Genomic DNA, 22,648 nt, shown 5'->3' on the forward strand with positions numbered 1-22,648 from the left:
TTCCCAGAATTCCTCAGGCTGCGTATGAAGGCCACACCTTTTAAAGAATACTGGCTGGAGAATTCTGGGAATTGAAGTCCACACAGCTTCAAGCTGTGAAGTTTGAGAAACATTATAACAGGGGTCTTCAAACTTGGGCAACTTTAAGACTTGTAGACTTCAACTCTCAGAATTCCTCAGCGAGAAGATAAGATAAGAGAGGAAGGAAGGAAGGAAGGAAGGAAGGAAGGAAGGGAGGGAAGGGAGGGGGGAGGAGAGAAGAGAGGGAGGGAGGGAGGGAGGGAGGGGAGAGAGGTAAGGAAGAAAGGAAGGAAGGAAGGAAGGAAGGAAGGAAGGGAGGGAGGGAGGGAGGGAGGGAGGGGAAGGGAGAGGAGAAAGGGAGGTAAGGAAGGAAGGGGAGAGAAGAGAAGAGAAAGAAAGAGAGGGAAGGGAGGGGAGACGAGAGGAGAGGAGAGAAGAGAAGAGAGAAGGAAGGGAGGAAGGGGGAAGGGAGGAGAGGGAAGAGGAGAGAGGAGAGGTAGCTGGTAGGGAAGGAAGGAAGGAAGAAAGGAAGGAAGGAAAATCAAAGGAACTGCCTCCAAAAACAAACTGCCTCCAAAAACAAGCAAACAAAATGTTACAATCCAAGTTGTGCTTACATAGCCTTACCACGGCCATCTTTCCCCATTCGCTACCGACCTTCCTCTCTACACATGTGCACTAAGGGCCCCCAACCAGCCACAAGCTGCCCATCCTGTAACCCACAAGGGGCCCAAGGCGGCCGATGCTTTCCCAAAACCCGGCACCTCCACCGGATGTACCGTTAATGGGTTGTCTGCCGAATCCAAGATGTCCGGCATGATCCGAATGGCGTAGGCCAACCTCTCCCTCAGAGACTGCTTCTTCTTCAGCCCAGTCAGGTTGACCAGATGGATCTGCAGCCATTTCAGGCCGTATGGTCCAAGGGGCTTTCCTTCCGCAAAGAGGAGAATCCCCCGCGTGAAGTCACCCCCCAGGTGGTTGAAGTGAGGAGGGCACGGGTAGGTCCTCCCGCGGAAATCCAGATTGTGGGGGAACCAGAAAGCCTCGTCTTTCAGGTGCTTGGCGATGGAGAGCTTGTAGAGCATGTCCATCCGCAGGCTGTAGGTCTCCCTGGCCTTCTTACGGTACTGGGACATCTTCCATTTCAGAGCCATCTTGGACATGGGCTCGCTCTTGGCCAGCTGCTTGGCAAGCTCTTGGGCCTCCCAAGATGGCGGCGGAGGGATGTCCAGTTTCTCGTCGCCTTTGTCGTTGAAGATGGAGATGACCACGTCCAAGACGGGCTGGTTGACTTTCCAAGGGCAGTTGCCCAGAAAGTTCAGCGCATCCAGGACCAAGCAGAGGTGGTCGTGAGGGCACTCGTCTAAGAGAAGCTCGTGCTGGACCACCCCGTCTTGGCATCGCATCAGCTTGACCGGAGAGAGAGTATAGGCCCCGAAGTGGGAAGAGACCCAGGGCACGGGGGGACATTGCATGGGGAGGATAAAAGAGTCGAAGGTGAGGGTCGTCTCCACAGCCTCCTGGAGAAGCCGGATCAGGATAGAGTGAGGTTTAACGAAACCGATCTGCAAAAGGAAAAGAAAGAGGATTTTTAAAATACAGAAGGAAAAAAAAACCCACAAAAAAACAGCTATCATTCCCAGGTCAGTGACCGAATTTGGATCACATGGGATGCTGCAACGGTGGTTAAGGGTGAAAACCGGTCAAAAAAGTCCAGGGCTTTTCAATCAGTGATACGGGTACCACTTGTAGTACATTGGCAGCTGGCAGGTGATACGCGACCATCCTAGAAAAGTGGTAGTGGGGGAGGGGAATGAGCTGAACCGGTGGCAGCACCACACAAGCCTGAGTGAGAGACGGCTGGAGCTGCAGGGCTGTCAGGGCTCAGCGGAAGCGCCAGGATCAGTGCCGCTTTCAAGCTGATTGGCGCTTCTTTGGGGCTGTCAGGGCTCAGTGGGAAGTGCCAGGATCAGTGCCAGACTCCAGCTGGAGCTCAGCACTGATCCTGGCACTTCCGCTGAGCCCAGAAGAAGCGCCGATCAGCTGGAATGATGCAGCATCTCCAGGGTCTTGTGATTTACATTCAGATGCTTGGCAACCAATTCATATTTATGATGGTCACAGTGTCCCAGAGTCATGTGAAGTGACCAAAAAAGTGGCTGCAACCACCCAGCAGACAGAGGGGGGGGGAATAAAAAACAAACACCCCCCCACCCCACCCCCACTGGCAATCCTCAACAGAAATGATCACAACAATGAAAACCTCAGACAGGAGGAAGAGCACTGCCGGGTGAGCAGGGGGGGCACTTTTTCAGTGCTACTGTAACTTCAAACAGTCACTAAGCGAACTGTTGTAAGTCGAGGACTACCTGTACTTTATCACTTTTTCCTTTTTTTTTTTTTTGGTCATCAAGTTTTTGACCCCTTGCTAGGCGACTGGTGGTACTCGGACCTTGCCACATCCTAAAAGTGGTACAATGGGTGAAAAGGTTGAAAAGCCCTGCTATAAGTCACTTTTTTTTTTCACCGCCGTTTTAACTGTGAACGGTCACTGAACAAGTGGTTGTAAGTCAAGGACGACCTCTAAAAAAGCATGTTACCGTTTCGGGCTATCCTCGGCCCTGTTACAAAGGAAAGGCAGGCGATCTTTGGCAAATTCGCCAGCTTCACAGAAATCCTTTACAGCAGAGTTGCCCCAACTTTCTGGGTGGGCGGCCTGGAAAGGGAGGGGCAGGCGCCTTTACGCACACGTGCGCACACATGAATGGGGCCATGAGTGTGCGTGCCGTAAATGGGGCCGCGAGCGCACGTGCTGCAAACGGGGCTACAGGTGCCCGTGCGACACTCACGGCGACACTAATGTGAGCACAGGGGCATGGCTGCGCGTATCCATGCATGCACACTGACCAGTCAGTCATGCAGCCACAGCCCACAGGTTGGGGACCCCTACTTTACTGAGTTGGAGGGGACCTTGGAGGTCTTCTAGTCCAGGGGTCCCAAACCCCCGGTCCGTGGACCAGTACTGGTCCGCGGCATGCCAGCAACCGTCCGCACAAACAAGCAAAGCCCCATTTGCAGGATGCAGGCAGCACACAAAACCACGCATCCTCCGGTCTGCGGAAAACCCTCTCTCCACGGAACCAGTCCCTGGTGCCCCAAAGGTTGGGGACCTCTGTTCTAGTCCAACGCCCAGCTCAAGTAGGAGACCCTATACCAGGGGTAGGCAACCTTGGCTCTTTTATGACTCGTGAACTTCAACTCCCAGAATTCCTGAGCCAGCCATGCTGAGGGGACAGGGAGAGGTTTCCAAGCTGAGCCATTGTCATGGTTCCGAAAAGAAGCAGCTTTTCAAAGAACTTTGAGGCTTATTCCTCTAAAAGAATCTTTTTATTATTCTGCATAGCTTCAGCACTAACAAAGTTAAGCCAAAAACTGAATCCTCCCTCCCCCAAACACCCATAACAAAGCATAACTCACTCCTTCATTTTACAGTCATCAATCACATTCTCCAATTAATGTGAAGTGTGAAGTGCCCCTCCCGTTGCAACTGACCTTGGCCACACTGTGCTCAGACATTGTTATGGTTAACTAGCATATTTTCCCATCCACTAGACTATTATTATCTGCTTTAACTCTAGAAGTGCTATACAGGCTAAATAAAACAGGTTTGCTTCTTCATATATGGCAACCAAGAACATCCAATGTTAGCAGTCTTGACAGCCATGCTGGCTCAGGAATTCTGGGAGTTGTAGTCCACGAGTCATAAAAGAATCAAGGTTGCCTACCCATGCCCTACACCAGTGGTTCTCAACCTTTTTAATGCCGCGACCCCCAACTGGTCGTAAGTCGAGGACTAAACTGGTCGTAAGTCGAGGACTAAACTGGTCAAAAGTCAAGGACTACCCAACCGGTCGTAAGTCGAGGACTTTCCCTGCCCGGGAGCACCGCGTATGCATGGTGCCGTCCCCTGCGCCAGCCGAGGCGTAGCTGGCAAGCGGCAGAGACGGAGCCGGCCGATCACCGGCTGGGCCACCAGCTGGCCCAGCCCCAGGGAGGTAAGGCACCCACCGGAAAAGGGGAAAAAAATGGCGGACAGCCTTGCTTGGCGACCCCCGTGAAATGGTCGATCGACCCCAAATGGGGTCGCGACCCATAGGTTGAGAACCCCTGCCCTATACCATGTCAGACAAATGGCTGTCCAGTCTCTTTTTGAAAGCCTCCAGTGATGGAGCGCCTGCAACTTCTCAGGGGAAGCCTTTCCATTGGTTAATTGTCCTGTCTGTCAGGAAAATTCCTCCTTAGTTCCAGGTTGCTTCTCTCCTTGATCAGTTTCCACCCATCGCTTCTTGCCCTGCCTTCAGGGGCTTTGGAGAACAGGCTGACCCCCATCTTTGGGGCAGCCCCTTAAGGTATTGCAGTGTTTCCCAAACTTGACAATTTTAAGGCATGTGGACTTCAACTCCCAGAATTCCACAGCCAGCAACGCTGGCTGTGGAATTCTGGGAGTTGAAGTCCTCATGCCTTAAAATTGTCAAGTTTGGGAAACACTGAGGTATTGGAAGACGGCTATCATGTCACACACACCCCCAGCCCTTCTTTCCACCAGACTAGACTAAGCGAGCAAAGGCTCACTCAGGATTTCGCTCACCTGCTTGGTTCCGCGGAAAGAATAGACGTGGTACAGAACGGGAATGACAGCGTCCTTGGGGAGCAAAGGCAGCAGGCTGTGGTCGAGCTTGAGAGTTTGGACCATCAGTTCGATCAGCTGAAAACCCAGCTGAATCAACAGGCTTGGGGGCCAAACGACTTGCTTGGATATCAAGGAAGGGCTATAGCCCACCTCCTCTCTCAGCTTCTCCCAATATTCCCGTGGCAAAAAATTATTCACCTGCAGAGGCAAGGAATTGGGTGAAGTTTACCTTCCGGAGGCCGAAAGCAATAGCCCATAATAGACCAGGGGTCTTCAAACTTGGCCCTTTTATGACTTGCGGACTTCAACTCCCAGAATTCCTCAAGTCAGCGTGCCTGGCTGGGGAATTCTGGGAGTTGAAGTCTCCCCATCTTAAAGCTGCCACCGTTGAGAAACATTTGAGTTAGATCAGGGGGGGTCTTCAAACGTGGCCCTTTTATGACTTGTGGACTTCAACTCCCAGAATTCCTCAGCCGGCGTGCCTGTCTGAGGAATTCTGGGAATTGATGTCTACAAGTCATAAAAGGGCCACGTTTGAAGACCCCTGCCTTAGACTTACGTACCTCTTCACAGTGCTTCACAGCCCTCTTTAAGCGGATTAGAGAGTCAGCCTATTGGCCCCCAACCATCGGGGTCCTCATTTTACCCACCTAGGAAGGATGGAAGGACGAATCCACCTTGAACTGGTCAGGATCGAACTCCTGGCTGTGAACAGACTTAGCCAGCAATGCTGCACTTTTAACTACTGCGCCACCATGGCTCTCTCTTCCCAACCTTGTTTGGATTCACAGGCTGCATTGCTTACTCAGCTTGCTGGAGATGGTTGACGGGATAACAAGACTTCACCCTTGATGCCATCCGTCTCCTTGGTCTGACCTCTTATGCCAGGGGTCTTTAAACTTGGCCACTTTAAGACTTGTGGACTTCAACTCCCAGAATTCTGGGAGTTGAAGTCCACAAGTCTTAAAGTGGCCAAGTTTGAAGATCGCCACCCATATTATGCAATATAAGGAGTCCCTGCGGATTTTACTCCACTTGTCGTTGCTGACTCTATGGACCATCTTTGTTTCAAGGTCACTGAGCCAGCACTGCCCAAAAACATTTCCACGGTCATGTGGCCAGCATGACATCACAGAGCACTGTTGCCTCCCCGCCCGACTGGCACCTATTTATCTAGTCACATTTGCATGCTTTCAAACTGCTAAGTTGGCAGTTTACCAACTGGAAGGGCTTGGTTAAAACGTTAACCTCTAAAGCAGTGGTGGCGAACCTATGGCACGGGTGCCAGAGGCGGCACTCGGAGCCCTCTCTGTGGGCACACGTGCCGTTGCCCCAGCCTCGCCTCTCCCCGTGACCCCTTCCTCACCAGCAGCCCCCCTGGAGGAGAGTCGCAACCGAGCATGTCCCATGCGGATCACGCTGCCTGGCAGCCAGGCAGCGTAGACAAGACTCTGCCCTCACGCCCCGTCGTGCACAGTTGATGCTGCGGGGCACGGGGAGAGGGCATGGCTGCCATGGCGCTGCTGGGCTGCCTGGGCCATCTGCGGCGGGTCCTGGAGGCGGTGAGTGGCCCTGCAGGCAGGCGAGGCGGGGCTGGAGTGGGGGCCAGTTTTTGGGCACTCAGTCTCTAAAAGGTTTGCCATCACTACTCTAAAACAACTTGAAATACCTGTCTAGTTTTCGTAGGTTAGAAATATCAATTTTGTAATTTACGTTAAACCAGTGGTTCTCAACCTTTCTAATGCCGCGACCCCATAATACAGTTCCCCATGTTGTGGTGACCCCCAACCACTTATACATCACCGGGTGCCAGGGGCGTGGCCAAAGAAAAGGGGAAAAAATGGCGGACAGCCTTGTTTGGCGACCCCTGTGAAATGGTCGTTCGACCCCAAATGGGGTCCCGACCCACAGGTTGAGAACCACTGCGTTAAACGGTTTAGTTTACATTACATTGCCAGTTTTCTAATCACTAGTGCTTTATTTCTTGTTGAGGAGTATTCAGGATTTTTTTTATTTTTTATTTAAAACAACTAACAGGTTCCATGAGCTGAAAAAGATTGAAAACATCTCCTTAAGGTCAACCCTAGGAAGGAATTCTGAAGAATCTAGTTTTAGCCCAATATAGCCCTGAGTTGATGGAACCCCAAAAAATCCTGGCCAATCAAGAAACTAGAGATGGTCTAGTTCAGGGGTAGTCAACCTTGGCTCTTTTAGGATTCGTGGACTTCAACTCTCAGAATTCCTGAGCCAGCCATGCTGAGGGGACAGGGAGAGGTTTCCAAGCTGAACCATGCTGGCTCAGGAATTCTGGGAGTTGAAGTCCACGAGTCATAAAAGAGCCAAGGTTGCCAAACTATGGTCTAGTTAAAGGTCACCTAAGGCAATTAAAGTTAGGTACCTGATTATCTCTGGCCAAAAGCTGGACATAGCTATCATAGGTCTTCTCAAAATTTTCCTCCGAAATGGTGCAGTTTTTTCTAACAATAGTGTATTTATTGTAGATTCTAGTACCCAGATCCTTGGCTAAGATGCTGACGCATTCCCCAAGGGCTGGCAGGCTGAAAACCGTCTGAAAAGAAAACAAAGATTTGTTTAACTTAAGAGACTCAAGATATGACCGGTAGCAATTTTAATTGAAAAAAAAAAAAAGTTAGAGGCATTGTTCTATTTTTGTTTCAGTTTTACTTTATTAGTTAGCGTTTTTATTATTTAGCTATGGCAATAGCACTTAGACTTATATACCGCTTCATAACGCTTTACAGCCCTCTCTAAGTAGTTTACAGAGTCGGCATATTGTCCCCAACAATCTGGGTCCTCATTTTACAGACCTCGGAAGGATGGAAAGCTCAGCCGCCCTTGAGCCAGTCAGGATCGAACTGCTGGCAGTGGGCAGAGTTAGCCTGCAGTACTGCATTCTTACTACTGTGCCTCACTCACTCACTCACTCACTCATTCATTTTTCATTCATTCATTCATTCATTCATTCATTCATTCATTCATTCATTTTCCATAGCCACCCAACTCAACCAAAGCAATTAAAGCCAATTTAAAACAAACATTCTGAGAGAGAAAGCAATGTGGTATGTACTTTTGAGTGATGAATTAACCTGTTGTTCATGATAATTAACTATATCTATTATTGTTAGTTAAATACAGGTACCCAGACATTATGCTGTTTGCATAATGCATTGAAAATGTTATTGGGAAAAACCCCAACCCCAACCCAAACCCTAACCCTAATCCCGACCGTACCTTACTCCTAACCCTATAAAAACTAATAAAATCTATACCAAAAAACCCATTAAAACATTAAAAAACAATAAATTACTGGATGACTTATTACTCAAATGCAGGCTTACCCTAAATCAGTGGTGGCGAACCTATGGCACGTGTGCCAGAGGTGGCACTCAGAGCCCTCTCTGTGGGCACGCATGCCACCGTCGCCAGCAGCTTGCACAGGTCCATTAGGCTGCTGCCACCGCTGCCCAGAGCGGCAGCCCCACCCAGCACAAAGGAGGTGAAGCAGCCAGCTAGCAAGATCGAGTAGAAGTGGTAGAGCACGCCCACACCCAGCATGCCAAAGGCCACCCCGAGCAAGGAAAGCTGGATCCCCATCGGCGCCATGGCCCCCCAGTCCCAGCTAGGATGGCATGCCTCCCCCCATCTATGTTGGGCCTCCTGCCCATCGCCCCACCTGCCAGAGACCCCCTGGATCTCCCCCAACCCTGCCTGGCCCCCACAGGCATCCCCCCCATGAGCAACATCGAGGTGGCCATGCCCACCCCAGCCACGCCCACCCAGTCTGCCGTGACAACCGCAGCCATGCCCACTGAGGGGCCACGCCCCCAAGGCCCCCCCTAAGGGCACCACAGTGCTGATGCGGCCTTGGCACTTTGCAATAAATAAGTGGGTTTGGGGTTATGGTTTGGGCACTCAGTCTCTAAAACAGACATGTCAAACACAAGGCCCGGGGGCCGAATGCGGCCCGCAAAGTGGTTTCATGTGACCCGCGAAGCCATCCTGGAAACAGTGAGGGAACGGCCCCCTCTGCCTTGGCCCTGGCCCAGGCTGGCCAGGAGCCAATGTACAATTTTGTGGTGGCCATCTATGCTGAAACGCATTCAGTCTTAGCTCCATAAGCCCCGCCCCTGCATGGCCTGAGAGGAACAGTGAGGCTCCTCCAGTGGACCGTGCCTTGGCACTTGCTCTGGTCCCCTCCCCCTTCTGCCAGAGACCCTCAGATCTGTCCCACTCCTGCCCAGGCCCCCACAGGCACCCTTGACGTGAATGATGTAGAGCTGGCCACACCCACCCGGCAGCCCACACCCACTCCATGCCCACCCAGTAGGCCGCACCCACCCTGGCCACACCCACCCGGCCCCCTGAGGGCAACCACAATACTGATGCGGCCCTCAATGAAATTGAGTTTGACACCCCTGTTCTAAAAGGTTCACCATCACTGCCCTAAATTAACTGAAATTCCTGTTTACAGTAAGGATAGAAACCAAAGGGGGGGGGGGGGAGAGACAGTATTACCTCTACAGGGAGCTCGGCCCAGCGGTCCAGCATTCCTCCAGATCAGTGTTTCTCAACCTTGACAATTTTAAGGCATATGGACTTCAACTCCCAGAATTCCACAGCCAGCATTGCTGGCTGTGGAATTCTGGGAGTTGAAGTCCACATGCCTTAAAATTGTCAAGATTGAGAAACGCTGCTCCAGATAAACAGCCCAACCATCTCTCTTTGCACAAGGGTAGAAGTCACAAAGGGGCAACTAATCCAACTTATGCAAGACCGCTCCCACCAACACTCAGAAGCAGCAAATCACTGTGTATATATATATATATAATATATATATAGATATATATATATATATATATATATATATATATATATATATATATATATAAAAACAAAGAGCAAACTCCACTCACTGCTAGCACTGATGATATTACCTAGTTGGGTCATGAAACGTCTGCAAGGAAACCACCCAGCTCAGAGATCACCGAGGATCCCGCTGTTCAACCCCGAGTTACAAATAGTCACTCCTCTCCACTTACCTGCATCATCAGATCTACGTATTCCTCGTTGGTCAGCACGCAAAGAAAGGGGTACAGGTCTAGTTTGGAGGTGCGCCAAATGTTCTCTTGCTTCTGGAGCTTCGTCAGGTTGCGAAGCAAAGCGGCTTCCCAGTGAGAACGGATCTTGCTCAAAATTTCTCGCTGTGGAAAGGAATGGAACAGATTGTTAACGATATAGGTAGTTCTTTGATTATTGGCTACAATTGGGACCGAAATTTTGCTTGCTAAAAGTGATGCGGTCACGAAGTGAGTGCTCCAGTGACTGTACTCGATTTTTCCCATGGTCATTAAGGGAATCACTGCAGTTTCTCCGATAGCCCCTTGGGAAAATTAATTGCCAATCCCTGCATTAATTGCCACTCTGTAGCTGTTAATTTGATTTGATCTGCTACCAAAACCTCAGCACTTGCTGCTCCCATGCCACAGCTGTTGTAGATCTACAACAGCGTTTCTCAGCTGTGGCGACTTGAAGATAGGTGGACTTCAACTTGGAGAGGTTGAGAAGCGCCGCCTTAGAAATAGAACAGAATATCAGAGTTGGAAGGAACCTTGGAGGTCCTCTAGTCCAACCCCGCTTTGGCAGGATACCCTAAACCAGGGGTCGCCAACTTTTCTGGGCTGGAGGCCCACTGGCAAAGGGAGGGACAGGCACCTTTATGTGCGCATGCGCAAACATGGCTGCGTGCACACGAATGGGGCTGAGCATGCGCGCTCTGCAAATGGGGTTGCTAGTGCCGGTACGCAGCTCAGCTGGTGGCGGCGCCAGGGCAGGGGGTGAGCGCACACACATGCGCGCATGCGCTGGCCAGGCACTCATGTGGCCCCGGTGGCCAAGAGGCCACAGCCCAGTAGTGGGCCGTGGCCCATAAGTTGGGGACCTCTGCCCTAAACCATTTCAGACAAATGACTGTCCAGTCTCTTCTTAAAAAACCCCCTAGTGATGGAGCACCCACAACTTCTGGAGGAAGGTAGTTCCACTGGTTAATTGTTCTCACTGTCAGGAAGTTTCTCCTTAGTTCTAGGTTGCTTCTCTCCTTGGTTAGTTTCCATCCGTTGCTTCTTGCCTTCAGGTGTTTTGGGGCAGCCCCTTAAGAAGACTGCTATCATGTCACCCCAAGTCCTTTTTTCCACTAGACCAGATGTCTCCAACCTTTTGGGCGCCAGGGACTGGCTCCATGGAGAGAGGTTTTTCCATAGACTGAAGGGTGCGTGGTTTTGTGTGCTGCCTGCATCCCATAGATGGGACTTGGCTTGTTGTGCGGACTGGTTGCGGGCATGCCACGGCCCAATACCTATCCATAGACCGGGGAGGTTGAGAATCCCTGCACTAAACTAGACTAAGTGAGTACAGGTTTCCCAGGGTTTTAGACATATCCAACAAAGATGATTAGGGGACTGGGGGCTAAAACATATGAGGAACGGTTGCTGGAATTGGGTATGTCTAGTTTAATGAAGAGAAGGACGTGGGGGGACATGATAGCAGCCTTCCAATATCTCAGGGGCTGCCCCAAAGAAGAGAGAGTCAAGCTATTCTCCAAAGCGCCTGAAGGCAGGAAAAGAAGCAACGGATGGAAACTAATCAAGGAGAGAAGCAACCTAGAACTAAGGAGAAACTTCCTGACAGTTAGAACAATTAACCAGTGGAACAACCTGCCTCCAGAAGCGGTGAATGCTCCAACACTGGAAGTTTTCAAGAAGAGACTGGACAACCATTTGTCCGAAATGGTATAGGGTTTCCTGCCTGAGCAGGGGGCTGGACTAGATGACCTCCAAGGTCCCTTCCAACTTTATCATCATCATCATCATCATCATCACCATCAAATCCTGCAACCATTCTTCACGTACTAGTCCTCAATTTACGATTGGCCGCTTAGCGACTGTACCCGAGGGCTACTTACAACCCAAATTTGAAATTCCGAAGGCTAGAAAAGTGTGCAGTGGCTATGTGACCACATTTTGGGCGCTTGGCAACCAGGTCACATTTACGACTGTTTAGAGCGTCCCTCAGTCACCTGACTGCATTTTACAATGGCTTTGCCAAAAGCCGGCATTCATTCTCAGTTTTTGGCAAAACCGTGCCCATAGCGAACCGCTGGTTTGCTTAACGGCTGCCAGAAAAAAAAAAAAAGTCGAAAAACATTGGGTGGGTCACACGACCGCACCATTTTACAACAATCACAAATTATGACCATGAAAGGCAAATTCCGTTCCGGTCGTAACTCGAGGATTTCCTGTTTTTCATCCCTTCTCTTTCCATTCCGGCCGGAAACGCAACCCTTTCCTCAAAGAATTAATTTTACCGCTTTGATAGTTGTAGCCGTGATCGGTTTGGTGGCTTCCACCGAATCAACCGTGACCCTGTCGGAAGTCTCCATCTTGTACTGTTTTCGGAATCGCTGCTTCAGCTCTTCTACAGTGAAATTGAGCTTGGTGTAAGAAACGGGCGTCTTCTAAGAGGGAAGAAAAGAGGGGGGAAAAAATCCATGACGATGTCCCGGGGATATCAGTAATCCTTGACTTATGACCAATTGCTTAGCAAGTGTTTGAAGTTCCGACAGACCTACCTGGGGGAAGACAAGATTGTCCTCGACTTACAACCGTATGTTTAGTGACCGTTCGAAGTTACAACGGCACTGAGAAAAGTGACTTAGGACCGCCTTTCACACTTACGACCGTTGCCGCCTCCCCCCGTGGTTGTGTGATCAAAATTCGGTAAGAATTAAAAGATGAGAGGGTTAGATTTATGAAATGGAATATTGAAAGATTAAATCCATTTTTAATTATGGTTAAAAAAAGAACGAATTTTTTTTTTGAAATAAATATGTGTTAGCTCATAGGAAATAGAGATTTTAAGTAGCATACTACCTTTTTATTTTATTTTATTTATTTATTCTTCTTTTTTCTCTTTTTAGTCTTATTTATTCCTCAAGAAAGGTAAAAGTATTGGGTTGGCTTACATGAGAAAAAAAATAGATTTAAATATTTAAATGTAATTAACTTTGAGAAAATCTTAACCAGTAAAAATGTTTAGATTAGAACATGATGGGAAAAACAAATGTAAACAAGAACTGTAAACAGGAGATATGACGAGACAACCAGAATGAGTAGATTAGCAAAGGAATATTATATTGATGTGATTATTACTTGTAGAAATATTAGAAACCTTTTACGCTTCATTATCATTCATTAAAACAACAAGAACTGTATTAACATAGTATGTTTAAGTGTGTGTCATGTATGTGTTTCACTTTGAGAGCGGGCAACTAGATCTCATTTTTGATGTATGCCACTGTGCCCACAGTATAAAAATGACAATAAAGGTAATCTTATCTTATCTTATTAACTTAAGGTTGGCAAAAGAGAACATTATGGGGAAAAGAGGAAATCAAGCGAAGTTATCATGTGGATTACAGATTATAGACACTAACGGTTAGTGAATGTTTTTTAAATGTAAACCCAGACAACGCACTGTTTACCGAATATGAAGGTGATTATGTTAAAATATTAATAAAACATATTTTTTTAAAAAAATTTGGATGCTTGGCAACTGACTCATATTTATGACGGTTGCAGTGTTCCGGGGTCATGGGGATCCTCTTTTGCAACCTTCTGACAGCAAAATCAATGGAGAAGCCATTGATCACACTTTGGGCACTTGGCAACTGGGCTCCATGTATACAACTCCCAGAATTCCCTAGCCAGCGTGGCCGGTTCAGGAATTCTGGGAATTGAAGTCCACAGGTTGTAAGGTTGCCTGCCCCTGGCTAGGATATCTGAAACGAGTTTCACTCAGGCGTGAGGACGAGACGATGGCCATTTGGTGGAGATGAGCCAGATGGCTGTGTGTGGGTGCAAAAGAGGAAAAACTCAAAATCAAAGGCAAAAATAAAATTAAAAATGCCTCAGCTGAAGGTAGGCAAATCCTGCTGGTTTATTTATTTTTTTAAAAAGAAGACAACTTCAAGTCAAGCTGAATTCATGGCCATTACACCACACTGCAACGGCAACAGGCAGAGCAGGAGATTTTAATCCTAACTGATGATGGGACTACAACCCAAGGACACAAATGGGACGGGATGGTATGGAATAGCATAGTATGGGACAGAGCAGAACTGAATATATCAAATGGGAGTGGAGTGGAGTGGAGTGGAATGGAATAGAATAGAGAATAGAATCTTTATTGAGAATAGAATATAGAATAGAATAGAATATTGAGAATAGAATAGAATAGAGAATAGAATCTTTATTGAGAATAGAATATAGAATAGAATAGAATAGAATCTTTATTGAGAATAGAATATAGAATAGAATAGAATCTTTATTGAGAATAGAATATAGAATAGAATCTTTACTGAGAATAGAATAGAATAGAATAGAATAGAAGCTTTATTGAGAACAGAACAGAATATAGAATAGAATCTTTATTGAGAACAGAGTAGAGTAGAGTAGAGTAGAGTAGAATAGAATAGAATAGAATAGAATAGAATAGAATAGAACAGAACAGAATAGGATTTATTGGCCAAGCATGATTGGACACACAAGGAATTTGTCTCCAGTGCATAAGCTCTGAGGGTACCTCCAAACAACAAAGTGATGTCATAGATCACAAATCATAATTACAATCACAAATCATACAATCAACAAGTGGTAAATCATAAATACGGATAACAGAAGGTAGTAGGAAAAATGAGAAGAGCAGAAAGAGGAGAAGGGATAATTGCAACACAGCCCTATTACATGGGTGCATAGCTCCAGGCCTAAGAGAGTGCTGTGGGAATCAGGTGTTTAGCGGAGTGATGGCATGGGGGGGGGGGAAACACTACCTATCAAATACCCCCTCGGAGGTAGCAAAGACTTCAATATTACCGTCCTGTAGAATTTTTCCAGTAGCGGCATGGTGGAAGTTGGAGGGGAAAAGAATTGTGGCTGGAAGTCTGGCTTGACCGTCTGGATGGCCCTGAGGACCATTGTGACTTCGTTGTCTTCGTAAGTGGAATCCTTGAAGAAGTTTTGCAAGGAGAAACCCTCACTTTCCAGCTGTTCGATGCATCTGTTGGAGAGAGTGACAGTCTCAGCTTCCGGACAGTGTGTGTAGTTCTTGCCTTCCAACTCTCCGTTTAGGGCAGTGGTTCTCAACCTGTGGGTCGGGACCCCATTTGGGGTCGAATGACCATTTCACGGGGGTCGCCAAACCACGCTGTCCACCATTTTTTCCCTTTTCCCTAGCTGTCCTACTCCCTCTTATTGGTGGCCACATCCACTTGGGGGTCACCACAACATGGGGAACTGTATTATGGGGTCACCGCATTAGAAAGGTTGAGAACCACTGGTTTAGGGACTGTTTTAGGTTTCAAAGGCACTGGAAAAAAGCGACTTATGACAGTTTTTCACACTTAACGACGACCATTGCAGCCTCCCCAGGGTCACCTCATCAAAATTCGGACACTCGGCAACTGGCTCTTAATTATGATGGTTGCCGTGTCCCGGGGTCACGTGATCACTTTTTAAAAAATAATATTTTATTAATTTTCTATTTTTACAAATCGTTAAGTGCTTAGTAAACCACGTGTTGTCTGGGTCCATTTTTTAACTTAATAATACACATTGAATTCCTAATCTCTACCCCTTTTTTCCGGTGATCAACTACATCCCACATCTGAAATTATTCTATGTCTTCTTTTCCTTTATCTTTGAATATCGATCTGTCCATTTCTACACAGTCCGGTGTTTTCTTGATCCTCTCTTCTTCAGCTAATGTTTCTTTATTTTTTTTCCGGCACTAAGCAAATACAATGCTTACTGCTATTAATACATGCAAAGTGAAATGTATACTTCCTCATCGCATTTTTCTAATATTGTATCTAGTAAAAAATAGTTCCAGTTTATAACATCTTTTCTGTCCAACTCATATCTCAAATTATATTTGCAATCGAGGCCACCTTACTGAACCGATACCCTGTTCTTCCAACTCTTATTTCAATTTTGGTTTTCCCTTCAGTATTCAAAATATCTTTATAGGTTACAATTTTCTCAAAATTGATTAAGTTTGGGTGAATAAAACCTTCCCTGGTTAAGAGCCATCCTGTTATTTTCGTATTTCCCAGACCATAGAAAAGTATGCCATCAGGTGATCCCCTTTTGTCACCGTCTGGCAAGGAAAGTCAAGGGGGAAGCCGGACTCCCCTACCAGGGGTAGGCAACCTTGGCTCTTTTATGACTCGTGGACTTCAACTCCCAGAATTCCTGAGCCAGCCATGCTGAGAGGAAAGGGAGAGGTTTCCAAGCTGAGCCATGCTGGCTCAGGAATTCTGGGAGTTGAAGTCCACGAGTATAAAAGAGCCAAGGTTGCCTACCCCTATCTTAGGACGAAGATTAAGAGCAGGGGTCTTCAAATTTGCCCCTTTTATGACTCATGGACTTCAACTCCCAGAATTCCTGAGCCAGCCATGCTGAGGGTTTTGAAAGGGAGAGTTTCCAAGCTGAGCCATGCTGGCTCAGAAATTCTGGGATTTGAAGTCCACAAGTCATAAAGCGGCCTAGGCCTAGGCCAAAGATAGGCAACCTTGGCTCTTTTATGACTTTTAAGTCCACGAATCATAAAAGAGCCAAGGTTGCCTACCCCTGCCCTAACCACAGTGTTACTAACTTAACAGCTGCAGGGATTCACTGGATAACGGTGGCAAGAAAGGTCGTAAAATGGGACACAGCGTGCTTAACAACCGTCTTGCTTAGCAACAGTAATCAGCCGGTCAATTGTAGTTGCAAGTCAAGGACGACTGGTATAGGAGTCTAAAGGCAATGATACAGGTATCCCTCAAGTTATGACCGCAATTGGGATCAGAATTTTCATTGCTAAGCAAGGTGGTTGTTAAGTGAGTTGCGGCCAGTTTTATGACGGTTTTGCCATGGTTGGTAAACGGATCACCGCAGATGTTAAGAGAATCACGCAGTTGTTAAGTGGAATCTGACTTCACCCATGGATGTCAGAAGGCAGATGGGAAGTTTGCAAATAGGGATCACATGACCTCGGGATGCTGCAACTCTCGTAAATTCATTCCAGTGGCCAAGCACCTGAATTTTGATCACATGGCAACAGGTACGCTACAATGGTCATAAGTGTGAGGACCGGCCATAAGTCACTTTTTTCAGTGCCACTGTAACTTTGAAGTCACTAAATGAGGTTTATTAGTCAAGGATGACTTGCAAATGTAATTAACATAAAAAGAATCTGAGGATCAGAGCAACAGTCATTGAGGGAAGTTAGCCCAGAGAAGGAAATATTAAAAGAACAGAAAAATATATTTTTCCTCAAAATGGTTTTTTAAAACCAAACCTGGCCCCAAATCTATCTCTCTGCCCCAAGCAAGAGCTAGCCCCATACAAATGCAGATGTAAAACCATCAGAAAGTTGAAGCCAGAGCACTCAAGAAGACAAAGAGAAAATCTGCATGCCCCACCCAAACTCTAGGAGTCATTAGCCCCATCACCTAGGAAGCAGGATATGATAATAGGATTAAATCACAGATATCAAGGCCTAGAAAAACACTCAGAGATAGCCTCAAGGTTTATGCCACAGGAACAGGAAACTATTCCAAACAAGGCTAGAAGGGGTATAAAAACCTACTGCCCATGTGCTCAACTCCTTTTTCTTCTCCTCTGCTCTTCCTTGCAAGGACCATCTTTCTGCTTCTTCAATAAACTGTAACCTTCTTCCCAAAGCAGTCGCCATGTTGCTTATTTATCCCCGGCTTGGATGAACCAGGATGAAGACTTACTTCTGACATCACGTAGACCAGTGTTTCCCAACCTTGGCAACTTTAAGACGTGTGAACTTCAGATCCTTGAATTCCCCAGCCTAGCATGGCTGGCTGGGGAATTCTGGGAGTTGAAGTCCACAAGTCACAAATGGGCCAGGTTTGAAGACCCCTGGTCTAGACTAAGGAAACTCTTCAGCATAACTTGCTAATAACATCTATCAGCCTCAGCAAATGGGAATTTGGAGTTAGATCAAGAGTGTTGGATGGATTCACTGGCAGAATGAGTGTTGTAAAGGTCAACAACATCCTGCAGGCAACAGTTTTCAATGTGATACTCTATGATACCACTCTATGGTAGCAAGGTAAAGTCTGAAGAAGCACGACAGAAATAATGTTGACTCTTTTGAACGATGGTATTGTGGAGTATAACAGAATAACAGAGTTGGATGGACTCTGGAAGTCTTCTAGCCAGGGCTAGGCAACCTTGGCTCTTTTATGACTTGTGGACTTCAACTCCCAGAATTCCTAAGCCAGCATGGCTCAGCTTGGAAACCTCTCCCTTTCCCCTCAGTATGGCTGGCTCAGGAATTCTGGGAGTTGAAGTCCACGAGTCATAAAAGAGCCAAGGTTGCCTACCTGTTCTAAGCCAACCCACTGCCCAAGCAGGAGACTTTACACTTGTCTAGACAAATGGCTGTCCAATCTCTTCTCAAAAATCTCCAGTTACGGAACACCCACAATCTCTGAAGGCAAGGAGATTCTTGAGAATCCCACAGACCGCCAAGGAAGCCACCCAGTGGATCACAGAACAAATCAATCCAAACTTCTCGTCCCATCAACCAGGCTCAAATTATCCTACTTTGAACACATCATAACTTCCACCAGAAGCCTATAAAAGCTGGGAAAGGCAGAAGGAAAGAGATGAAAAAGGAAACAAGAGGGATGGACCTGGATTTACAGTGATGATGGGTTGCACCATAGGAAGACCAGGTTGAGAACAGATCATCCTGGAGAAGATCAATTTATGTGGTCGCTAAGAGCCAATACCGCTTGAGGGTGCACAATCTATCAATCAAGCTGCGCCAGCCATGCTTCGCCCACTGCCAGTCAGCCATACACAGCAGGGGAAGGGGGAGTTGTGGGATGCTTTTAGGGGGGGTGGTGTTAGCATAAAGGGAATCGATAGTACTGGTTCCAAGGTCACACCATGGAAGACAGCACCATCCAGCCTGCCAAGCCAGGGACTGTTCCCAAAACTGTTTGAATGTAATTGGACAGTTGGGAGATAACCAGGGAGGGGAAGATGGGAAGAAGGCAAAAGTTAATCAGATGCTTTGGGCGTGAAAACTCAGATCCGTCTTTGCTACACTGCAATCACTTGGCTCTAGTAAAGTGTACTCTCGTTAACAGTGGATTCAGGAGTGTTTCTTTTCTAATTGACCAAGTTGGGACGGCTCAATCGATCGATCGCTCAAAGTTTGTGGTGAGTGGTTTTACGATTTCCCCCAAGGAAGTATTTGAGATGTGTTTTGGCCTCTTCCCTGTCACAGCTTCTTTGACGTAGTTTAAAATATCATGCATTCACCCCCTCCTACGGTCTATGATTGATTATGTGCTTATCAAGTGGTTTCGACTCCTAGCAACCACATAAATACTCTCCTTGATGTCCTACGATTATCCTAAGATTAAAAGATAAACAGTTGACCAGAGGACAGTAGCATTTTATTTATGGACGGCTGCAAGTGATTTACCTCACAGGATGCTTGCGGCTATAATTTTCTCTAGACATTTTTATCTAGGCTGATCTTTTGTTAACAGGATTCAATGCTGAGTAATTTTTCTGCGGCATTTCAAGTAGGGAATGGCGTTTTCTATTGAGAATTGCTCCTTGGGCAATCTCCGTGGTTCTCTGTCAGCACTGCAGCTTGTCAGGAGCTAACTTGATGCTTGCTTCGTCTGGAGACACCTCTCACTATTCCCCAGGTAGTCAATCAATCAGTCAATCAATCAGAATAGAGCTAGAAGGAACCTTGGAGATCTTCTAGTCCAGGGGTAGGCAACCCAAAACACTTAAAGAGCCACTTGGACCCGTTTCCCACCAAAAACAAAACACTGGGAGCTGCAAAACCATTTTGATATCTAAAATGAAGATAACACTGCATATATCCTTTTTTACCTTTATTATAGGTTTGTGTGTGTTTGTGTGTGTGTGTTTGTGTGTGTATGTATGTGTGTGTATATATGTATATGTATGTATACACACACACACACACACACACACACACACACACACAGAGGTAAAAAAAGGATATATGCAGTGTTATCTTCATGTTAGATGTCAAAAGGGTCTCTCTCTCTCTCTGTCTCTCTCCCTCCCTCCCTCTCTATCTGCCCTTGGTCTGCCTGCCGCTCCTCTTCCCCCGCTCTCTTTCTTTCTCTCTCTCTCTCTTTCCTCTCTCTCTCTCCCTCACTCTCTCCCTCTTTCTCCCCCCCCTCTCCTATCTGCTGCTCACCTGACAAGCTTCAAGCTGTTGTCCAACAAAATAAGGGGTAGACAACCTCGTCTCTTTTATGACTCATGGACTTCAACTCCCAGAATTCCTGAGTCAGCCTAGCTGAGCTAGCTAGCTCTCTCCTGCCCTTCCTGCTTCCTGCTTCCTGCAGAGACGCAGCAAAGGGAGGAGCTCCGCCTAGTAAGCTTTTCAGCTCCTCGGAGAACACTGTGAGTGCACTCTCTTTTACACACACACACACACACACACACACACACACACACACACAAAACACACAGAGAGAGAGAGAGAGAGAGAGAGAGAGAAGCAGGGAAGTGCAATTGCCTCTCTCTGTCTCTGTCTCTCTCTGCAAAGGCAGAGGAGGCTGGGAGCCGCAGGGGAAGGCTCAAAGAGCCGCATGCGGCTCCGGAGCCGCAGGTTGCCGACCTGTGTTCTAGTCCAACCCTCTGCTTAAGCCGAAGATCCTATACCAGGGGTAGGCAACCTTGGCTCTTTTATGACTCGTGGACTTCCAGAACTCCTGAGCCAGCATGGCTCAGCTTGGAAACCTCTCCCTGTCCCCTCAGCATGGCTGGCTCAGGAATTCTGGGAGTTGAAGTCCACGAGTCATAAAAGAGCCAAGGCTGCCTACCCCTGCCCTATACCCTTTCAGACAAGTCTCTTCTTAAAGACATCCAGTGATGAAGCAACCACAACTTCTGGAGGCCAGCTATTCCACCGGTTGATTGTCCTCACTGTTAGGAATTTTCTCCTTAATTCCAGGTTGCTTCTCTCCTTGGATTGGTTTCCATCCATTGTTTCTTGTCTTGCCTTTTGGTGCTTTGGACAATGACCTTCTTTGTTGCAGCCCCTCAAATACTGCTATCAAGTCACTCCTGGTCCTTCTCTTTTCCAGGCTAGCCATACCCAAATCCTGCAACCGTCCTTCATGTGTTTATGCAACCCAGGACTGTATTAGCTTTTCTAGCTACTGCCGCACACTGCTGGGCTCACAACCATCTGTTTCGTGATCGTTCAAAGTTACAAGCTCACTGAAAAAAGTAACTTATGGCCGGTCTTTGCACTTATAACTGTCGCAGCAGCCCCCACGGTCATGGTTATGTGATCAAAATTTTTACGTGTTTACAACGGTTGCAGCATCCCTGGGTCCCCCAATCACCATCTGCAACCTTCTCAGCTGGCTTCCGACAGCCAAAGCCAATGGAAGAAGATGGATTTGCTTAACGACCGTACAATTCACTTAGCAAAAGCAGTTATTCGCTTAACAGTCATGCCAAAAACGGTCATAAAGTTGGGCACGACTCACTTAACAACTGCCTTGCTTAGCAATGGAAATAATAATAATAATAATAATAGAGGCAAACCAAGGGGAGTTGGCAGTGAAGGAATCCAGCAGAGATATACAACTGTTCTCATTTGGAAACCAGGCACCTCTTCCTCAGGAAGAACAAAACCCTCTAACTAAAGAAATAAAAGAATTGAAACAAAGAATAACTGAGCATCTAGAACAGCACAAAAACAACAGAATAAGGCTACCTGCATTGAAGCTTGTTCCAAAGAAACAGCTAGCATAAGCATTAAAAGATGCAAATACTGCAATATCAAGTATAAGCACCAATTCACTGCAAGAAACAAACCAACTAATGTACAGCACAGCTGCAGTTATAACAGAATACCTGGGATGCAAAATCAACAAAAAAGAAAAACAAACAAACAGTGCACCAGAAAAATGGAAGGTTAGACTAGAAAATAAGATCAGCAAGTTAAGATCACATGCAAGCAAGCTAGAACAGATGAAAGAAAAGAAGCTGAAGAACAAGAAGACCAAAGAATACCTAATCAAGAAATACCACTTAGAAACAAGGAAGATAAAGGATAGATAGACTTTATCTACCAAGGCAAATAGGTGGGCGTGGAATGCTACAAGTACATCAGATGGTTGAAGAAGAAAAAATGGCTTTGGAAGAATATCTGAAGGACAATGATGAAGATGCACTGAAATTAGTATATCAGGAAGGCTTACTGACTACTGGAGAGACCAAACTGGCCTACAAGAAAGACCAAATGAAGAACAGAATAGAGGCATGGGAAGACAAAGCACTACATGGCCAATACATGAAAAAAATAGCTGGGAAAGCAGATAATAATAAAACCTGGCAATGGCTAAGAGCAGGAAAATTGAAGAAAGAGACCGAGGGACTAATTCTGGCTGCACAAGACCAAGCCTTAAGGACAAATGCATACAAAGTCAAAATTGAGAAGACAGCAACAGACAGTAAGTGCCGCCTATGCAAAGAAGCTGAAGAAACAGTGGACCACTTGGTAAGCTGTTGCAAGAAGATTGCACAAACTGATTACAAGCAGCGGCATGACAAAGTAGCAACAATGGTGCATTGGGAGATCTGCAAAAAATATCATTTGCCTGTAAGCAAAAACTGGTGGGATCATAAAATAGAGAAAGTCATAGAAAATGATAAAATTAAACCGCTCTGGGACTTCAGAATTCAAACAGACAAGCACCTGCAACATAGAGGTGGCGCAGCAGTTAGAGTGCAGTATTGCAGGCCACTTTAGCTGACTGTGTTC

The 22,648-nt window shown here is 46.8% G+C and overlaps 1 protein-coding gene across 1 annotated transcript in view; it reads right to left on the reverse strand.

Moving 5' to 3' along the window:
• The window catches only part of POLRMT (RNA polymerase mitochondrial), a 73,618-nt gene that overhangs the window by 41,607 nt on the left and 9,363 nt on the right, over positions 1-22,648 (reverse strand). The window contains exons 5-10 of the mRNA XM_039319264.1: positions 14,659-14,842; positions 12,093-12,242; positions 9,772-9,933; positions 7,110-7,280; positions 4,670-4,909; positions 801-1,586 (exon numbers count right to left, since the gene is read on the reverse strand). Coding sequence (XP_039175198.1) covers positions 801-1,586; positions 4,670-4,909; positions 7,110-7,280; positions 9,772-9,933; positions 12,093-12,242; positions 14,659-14,842 — 1,693 coding nt within the window. The remainder of the gene's footprint in view (positions 1-800; positions 1,587-4,669; positions 4,910-7,109; positions 7,281-9,771; positions 9,934-12,092; positions 12,243-14,658; positions 14,843-22,648) is intronic.

This window comes from Crotalus tigris, unplaced genomic scaffold (assembly GCF_016545835.1).
Source record: "Crotalus tigris isolate CLP2741 ecotype Arizona unplaced genomic scaffold, ASM1654583v1 scf7180000022970.308977840:1548163, whole genome shotgun sequence".
In the NCBI taxonomy this organism is placed as follows: Eukaryota; Metazoa; Chordata; class Lepidosauria; order Squamata; family Viperidae; genus Crotalus; species Crotalus tigris.